General features: G+C 35.1%; 1 protein-coding gene across 1 annotated transcript; it reads left to right on the top strand.

Moving 5' to 3' along the window:
* The first annotated feature begins 6,573 nt into the window (after window positions 1–6,573).
* LOC130716585 (F-box/kelch-repeat protein At3g23880-like) lies at window positions 6,574–7,935 on the top strand. The gene has a single exon (XM_057566559.1). The coding sequence runs from the start codon at window positions 6,574–6,576 to the stop codon at window positions 7,933–7,935; it is 1,362 nt and encodes a 453-aa protein (XP_057422542.1).
* The last annotated feature ends 323 nt before the right edge of the window (window positions 7,936–8,258 follow it).

Genomic DNA, 8,258 nt, shown 5'->3' with positions numbered 1-8,258 from the left:
TTTATTAGACTATCTCCCTTTGACATTAATGAATCTTTCCGCTCTTTTCTATTTCCCATGTCTGCTCATTAATAATTAATAATTTTATTCTCTAATCTCTACCTTCCAACTCATCTTTCCACTCATACTTCTCTAATCTCTATATTTGATTTTATTCTTTACCTTCATTCTTTGTTGGCTTTTCATTTCCTCCTCCAGAGCCACAACCGATGCTCCTTTATTGTGTTTTATGTTCTAGAGACCAGGGTCACTACTTTCCAACGTACTGTATCATAATGTCTACATTGATATTGTTGCTTAGGATCTTCTAAATCCGTGAAATTGTTCTTGAGATTGTGATCGGGCAATTGGATAATTAATTTCTAGCTTTCAATTTTTGGTTCTTTAAATCTTAATGCAGTTTATATCTTCCTCTTCACGTACGTTTCATTATCTAAGAGCATCTACATCCATCATACTCACTAAAATATCTACACATCATTTTTTTAATTTCCCATAATACCACATCATCTACCCCATTTTACTAACTTTTTACTCCAACCCAACAACTTTTAAAAGTTTATATAGTGGATCTCACCATCAACATCACATTTGTATATTTTATTATTTATCTACATTTTAATTAATTGTAAGTGCTTGTAATAAATACAAGCTCACATTTCAAGTCTAGTGTGGAGTATCTATTCTCACATACTCATCTTTGTCATGTTGGAATTGAATATGTACTTCAATGGTAAAAGATACTCATATGGGTATGTATTTAACATTAGATACTACCATTGGAGATCCTCTAAGTATGTATATCACGAAAGTTCGCTATGTTACGATCATAATTTTTGCAGATTGCAGAGAAATATAATCTTGACATTGGAAGAAAAAGTAATGGGACTATTTTTTTTTTGGCCTTGGGCCACCAGTCTCCACGAGGAAAAGGGACCCACGTGACTAATCTGGCTCGGGATACGGTAGTAATGTCTCTACCCACAACGGTATTATTTTTTACCTCAGAGGAGATCGGGTTACCCGGGCCAGGAGCCTAGATGAAATCTCTTAAGGAAATGCACATTTACCACTTATGCAACCCTTTGTGGTTAGTAATGGGACTATTTGAGACTTGAGAGTTCTGCTCAAGCTAAAATTTATTCAATAATTTCCAATGACAATCAAAATATCTTTACATATATGATGAAAGTGTATATGAAAATATCATTTTGGAATGAAAGGAGTAATACATTTATGAAAATTACCAAAATTAATTATATCTTTAAATATGTGTTTCTTATCTCTCCGGCTAGTTAATTAAAAATGGAGGTAGTAAAAAATTATTCACCTTAGATAAAAGATTCCCTTGTGGGACAGAACTGAAAAATGGATAGATAGCGATAATTCAACATATTAGACAACCTGCTACAAGTTGATGATATATGGGTCCTTAGCAATATTGCAGCCACCACTTGGGCAGTGTGGATGCGGCGCAATCGGTAACAATTCAATAATTACTTCCTCTCTGTTCCATAAATGCTCCAACTCGCACTCCAAGTGTTCTGTCGTTGTTACATGTTTCTTTCAGTGCAGCACCTCTGATTCAGTCTTGGAATCAACCAATAATAGGATGGATTGAAGCAAACTTTGATGCTGCTTTTTCAGAGGGGAATTTCCCAAACTATGGGCGTTACACTTCTAGAAATATGCCGGTCATTGCATGTCATTTTCGGTGCCTCAACTAAGTTCTATTATTATGGAGGCAAAATATGCTTTAGGCGGGTGATACACTTGTATCTCGACCTTGGGTTCACGAACGTCATCTATGAGACTAATTGCCTTGCGCTTACAAAGGTTTGGAACTCCTCCACCCCTACATCTTCTTACCTACAATCCGTGATAAAGGAATGCAAGCTACTCATGGTTGGTTTTGGCGAGAACAGTTGGTTTTGGCTCTCACCAATTAGTGCATGTTAGGAGAAACTGCAATATGGGAAGTTGGGAACTATATAATGTCTAAGTATAATTTTTAATTTTCCTTATAATGTCTAGGTAGTGGAGGACGCAGGACCTTTCGTTAGATGACCTCTCATCCCCTCAGTTTCAATTCAATGCTAATTCCATGTTTAACAACAATTTTTTTATAAAACAAAAAAATTTTTTAGAGGAGCAAATAAATGATTTGAACATCAGACGAAGACTAAGCTGGTCCATTTATTTTTCGCCCATTCGCCATATTCATCATATTATTACAAACAAAAAAGAACATTCAAAGCCCCGACGAGGCCATTACCGTGTATCTATTCATATACATATTTTTCTTATATTAACCGGTCCAAATAAGGCAAGTTTTTGACCAAAATCAAAAAGAAAAGAAAAGCAAGTTTGCATGTAACGCAAGTTCGCTATGGCAATGAAAGTATGTCTGCAGATATCATGAAACTGCATGGCAGATACCTCATGAACATCAGCATGATTAAGGGGTTAAACTGACCACATGTGAAATGATTAAGATTGACATTATCACCATAACTTCAACTTAAAATGAGTAACAGCACAATACCTTGCAAAAGAGGTACCTAAATACAGTACAAATAAGTAGAGATTGAACCTGAAAACCAAGTAAATAGTAACAGAAACAAACAACAACTACAATAACAAAATTAAGAGGAGAAAATATAAAGATGCTAAATAGCATGTCCAAACTCCAGCTAGGGTATCCTAACTCATACTAATTAAGTTCAAAAGCCAGCCTTGACTCCAACTTACTGAAATCACAAGAAAGCAAACACTACTAAAGCGAAATGATTTAACATTGTGTAAATAACATTCTCTTCCAAATGCTAAGCTCTCCTCTTGCACTATCATCATTTGAAGGCAAGCCAAGACATCAAGCATAATTGTAGATCACTCTTGCACCCTTCATGGCCTGCTAGAAAAGATGAGCTTATTTTAAATGTCAATATATTACAAATTCTATAGGATCTTAGTCAGAGAACTGTTATTTAAACACAGGGTTTAGTAGTTTTCCTTATATAATTTACCACCAAAATTGTCTTTGATTATTCTAAGAAAAGGCGACATCAAATGTTTATCCTATCAACTACTCCGTTCCTTATTATAAGGCCGTTTTTTAGTGTTTTTCTTGTTCCTAAATATAAGTCCATTTACAATATCAATGGAGCATTAATTATTTTTTTCCAAAACTATCCTCATATTTAATATGAAAGAGACAATGAGGTTTTGAAATAATAACTTGGAGAGAGAAATTTATAAGAAATTAAATAAGGGTAGTCTAGGAAAGTGAATAAATTCTTTTACAAATTTATTGCTTGTAACTACTTTTCTTAATCTAAGAGAATTAGGTAAAATGGACTTATATATAGGAACGGAGGGAGACAGAGAAAATACAAGATAGATTAAGGAATCATGTTCTTTTCCACCACCAAGACTCCTCTTTTCTTGCAATTTCTTTTGTCACACTTATTTTTTTTTTAGAAAGAAATATAATCACTTAAGACGGAGAAAGTACAAGATAGATTAAGGAATCATGTTCTTGTATCATGTGTTGTACATATGACTTCTCATTTTTCACTATGCATGATAAATAGTCATTTTTGGTGGAGGTGTTTCGTGTCATTATTTTGTTCATGTCTCGCCCTGAAGAACTTCCTTTGGATGTTCTGGAGTGGTGATTTCAAGCTTGAAATTTGACCCCCAAATGCATTTTCACATCTATATTCTGATTTCTTAAATTTGGAATGGAGGTGAGGAAAAAGAGGAGATGTTTGGGGGAGAGGGGTGCGGATGGGGGGAAAGAGATGAGGGGGATGGAGGAAGAAATGAGAAGATGGTGGAAGAGGGTGGTGGTTGTGGTCGTGGGTGTGAAAATGAAGAAGAGGAGAAGATGTGGCTAAAAAAAAAGTAAAATAAAAATAACATGAGAAATAGGATTACTCTCTCTCTCTCTCTCCCCCATAATTATCACTTTATTTCCTAATTACCATTCTCTCTTCTAGTTGGTGGCCAACTCATTTTAAAAAAATCCACGTCAGCAAACAATGTTAGTGTTTGGATGGAAAATTTAGGGTTGTCCATCGGTCGGGTTCGGGCCCAAAAATCCCAAACCGACCTATACCGCACACACAAAACTGGGCCTGCAACCGACTGTGAGAAGTTTCAGTTTAGGTCAGTTTCGGGTTGGTCGGGCGGGTTCTATCGGGTTTCTTACCAGATCTTTGGCAAACAATTACCCACACTTTACTACCCTAATTTCATTCAATTTCAGAGCAGAAAGAGATTGTTCAGATCAGATCCAGAGACACCAAGAACAAGCTTTCCATTCCTTTCCTCATGCGAAAGAGATTGTTCATTTCATCCTTGCGATTTCACATCAGAATCGATGGTTGGCGTTTTGGAGAAAAATGAAGATGAACAAACTCTTTCGGGTGAGAGAAGTGTGGAGGATGAAGCGATGGAGTGGTGGAGGTGGCAGGTGGCTGAGAATCAGAGGGTGAGAGAGGTGGTGGAGTGGCTAGGGTTTCTGAGAATCAGAGAGTGAGAGAGGTGGTGGAGTGGCGGCTGAGGCTTGAGTGAGCGAGGTAGTGAAGTGGCAACTGAAAGTCAGAGAGGTAGTGGAGTTGGAGGCTGAGAATCAGAGAGTGAGAGAGGTGGCGGCGGCGTAGAGTGGCTAGCTAGGGTTTCTGAGAAATGAGAATCAGAGAGTGAGAGAGGTGGTGTAGTGGCTAGGGTTAGGTTAGTTTCTGAATATATATGGCTAGGGTTGGGCTGAACGTTTTTTTTTTATGGGATTGGGCTGGGTCGATTGGTAAGTGGTAAGGTTTTTTTTATTTAATAGTTGGTTCGGTTGGGTCGATCTGTTCAAACCCTAAACCGAACTCGACCGAACCAAACCAAATCAAACCGATTTTTTTCATAAGCCAACCCGCCAACCGACCCATCCGAACCGAGATGGCCTTTTTTTGTAGCGGGCCGGTCGGTTTTGGGTGGGCCCAAAGTTTCTGGATAGGCTAAGGAAAATTAAGGAGACTCTAAAAGTGTTGACTTAAGATAACGTTGGGAGTAAAAGTATATTATTTTTAAAGTTTAAGGACCATGTTTACACATATCACATTTGTGGGTGGCCAATTGCTCGTAAGTAAAAGAAAAAATACATATTCGTAGACAAAGATATAAGAAATAAAAAAAATTGGAAAAGCGGCAACCTAACAAAAAGAATAAAATACACTCACCCCCTTAAGATATGTGAGAATAACACTTAGTTTCATTCTTTTGTAAAATAAACACTCCACCCCAGGAATAATCTCAAAATTACACTCAACTTCACACTTTATCTCACTCCCTTTAACACTATCCAAATGATGTAAAATAATTTTATATAAATATAAATAATAAATAGATAAAATTATCTATTAAAAAATAATAAATATATTATAAAATATAAATATTGTGGTCAGGATATGATAAGAGCAAAATAAGATAAATGATTGGATAAGAACATAGTATAATAAGAGCAGGATAAACCCTTATTATATCATGTGTTTGAGGTGGACAATATATTGATAGGATATGGTACAAACAATGAAAACAAATCAAATTTTCCATTGAAATAAAAGATGCATAGTATTTATTAAAATTTAATTTTCATAATATTTTTTCTTAGAGTGATTAGAATTAAATTGATTATTATTAATTAGACTATTTTAGTTTTTTTCAAAGGGACTCTATTTTAATTAAAACTATTATATATGTAACTAGTGAGTTTTAACTTATTAGGGGTAAGTGATCATTGAGAAAAATTAATCAAATTTTTAAAAAATTATTAAAAGATATTATTCCTTATATTTCTAATTATAATTATATAAGTAGAGAAATAATTTTAAATAATATCATATGATAATATAAATTCGTCTATATTTACGATTAAAATTTACATATATATATATATATATATATGTGAGTAGCATATTTTATTATTAGTGAAGAATGATTTTGTGTAATTTTACTATAATATAAATAACGAAAAATAATATTAACTAAGTAGTAGTAAGTCATAATGAAAATTTAATTATTTTATATGAGTAAATACAATATTTTCACCATTTATAAATTAGGTTATTTTTTAATTAAATTTATTAGTAACTAAATAATTTTAACTTAACAATAACTACTAGTAATTGATGAGCAATAAAATTAAAATTTTATTAAAATCAAAAAATTATATTTACTAATATAAAGGTTGAAATTAATTTTGAGTTATGGTAATAAATAAATAAAAAAACTGATATTCTATATTGTCTGGATAATTTTTATCTGACTCTTTTATCATGATAACTTTTACAGATGATAGACATGTTAAGATAAGGAATATGATATTATTATCTTATCATGATGACGCAACAAACAAAATATTACAATATGATAAGATTACTACTATCCAACCTATTCTACGATGTCTGCTTATCCTATAAATATATGATAATATATTTGTGAGGAGTGACAACAGAACAGAGACCTCTAGAACACCCTCTCACTCCCTCTCTCTTTGCTCTACTGAAGCTTTGTATCAGCATGGAGAAGAAGGAAACAGAGAAGGAGAAGAAGAAACCCAACCTCAACCTCATCGAGTTGATTCCTGAAATAACCGATCTTTCTTCTGATCATAAGAACAAGAAGATGAGGATCAACGACAAAGAGAACCAGAACATCGTCGCTCTCCCTGAGGATTTGATTCCACTTATTCTGGTGAGGTTACCTGTTCGATCTCTCCTCCGCTTCAAATCGGTGTGTAAGTTGTGGCTGTCTCTGATTTCAAACACCCAATTCGCAAAATCACATTTTGATCTAGCTGCTGCACCCACTCACCGTCTTCTTCTCAAAAGAATCAATGGTGGTTCTGAAATTCAATCATTGGATTTTGAAGCATCGCTTCGCGACGATTCTGCTGTGGTAAACCTCAAATTCCCACCCTACAATGCTCCATTTTTTCTAACTTTAGGTTCTTGCAGAGGTTTTATTCTGTTGACAAAAACGATGGGTCGGTCAGAAGGTGATCTCATTTTGTGGAACCCTTCAAATGGTTTCCACAGAGAAATTCAAGCAACCTATGGCTATGATGACTGGGACTCATGGTATCACCCATCATCAACCCGTGTCCGCCAAGGAATTCCTCGTTATGTCGGTTGTTTTGTGTCTGGTTTTCTGTATGGTTTTGGATATGATCAGTCCAACGATGACTATTTTCTTGTTTTGATACGATTTGGTAGACATGAACCTCAAGCAATTGAGCATGGAGATGACGACCTTATTGTTTGTATGACATATGGTGGACCTAAAGTGACTACATTTTCGCGGCCTCGGATTGAGGTTTTGTCTCTTAAAACCAATGTCCCCTCCTTCATTTATGGCGAAGAGCTTGAATATGTGGAGCTCGGACGTCAGTCAGCATCTGGTTTGTTCTTGAATCAGTCCCTGCATTGGTTGGTCAAATCCAAGGCTATAGGGCTTCATGTAATCATTGCCTTTGATTTGGTTGAGAGGAGTTTATCGGAGATTCCTCTGACACCTGATTTGGCACAAGAATTGACAACACTTGAAAATTATCATTTGACGGTACTGGGAGGATGTCTTGGTTTGTGTTGTAATGATGTTGGTGATGACCATGAAATGACTGAGATATGGGTCATGAAAGAGTATAGAGTGCAGTCTTCTTGGACTAGATCTTTTGTTCTGCCTGAGTATGACTTTATACCAATATGCTTCACTGTAGGTGGTGGTGTTTTTGGATCAGATAGTAGTAAAAGATTTGAGAAATTTGATGATAACGGAGAACTACTGGAGGATCACACATATGTACAAGAGAACGAAGTTGTTTCTAAGTATTTTGGCATGTACAGGGAGACCCTACTAACACTCCCTAGTGAACTATCATGACCTTGAGGAAGCACATGAAGACAACTGTCAGTACCTAGAAACAAGGAAAAATTAGTAAGCAATGTTCTCCAACCCTTTTTATTTCATTGTTCTAGTTCATCTTGTATTATGAAAAACTAAAAGCTATATGCATAATACCTAATACATGAAAATGATACCTTAAACCTATTGTTGTGCTCTCCCTTTCTAACTTAAGAATATTTCCTTTTTGTTAAAAACTGATAATTGGAATTGCAAGGAAAGATGAGATTTGGTGTTGGATTGAATTCACTGAAAAATTGTTTGATGCCTTGACTACTCAGAAACATTAAAGGCTATTTGCC

The sequence above is a fragment of the Lotus japonicus genome, chromosome 1 (assembly GCF_012489685.1).
Source record: "Lotus japonicus ecotype B-129 chromosome 1, LjGifu_v1.2".
Classification (NCBI taxonomy): Eukaryota; Viridiplantae; Streptophyta; class Magnoliopsida; order Fabales; family Fabaceae; genus Lotus; species Lotus japonicus.
The sequence above is the reverse complement of the archived record's forward strand: the minus strand, read 5'-3'. Positions and strand labels throughout refer to the sequence as shown.

Bases quoted from the DNA above. Each gene is read 5' to 3' on its own strand.
- LOC130716585 (XM_057566559.1), top strand. From the start codon at position 6,574: ATGGAGAAGAAGGAAACAGAGAAGGAGAAGAAGAAACCCAACCTCAAC.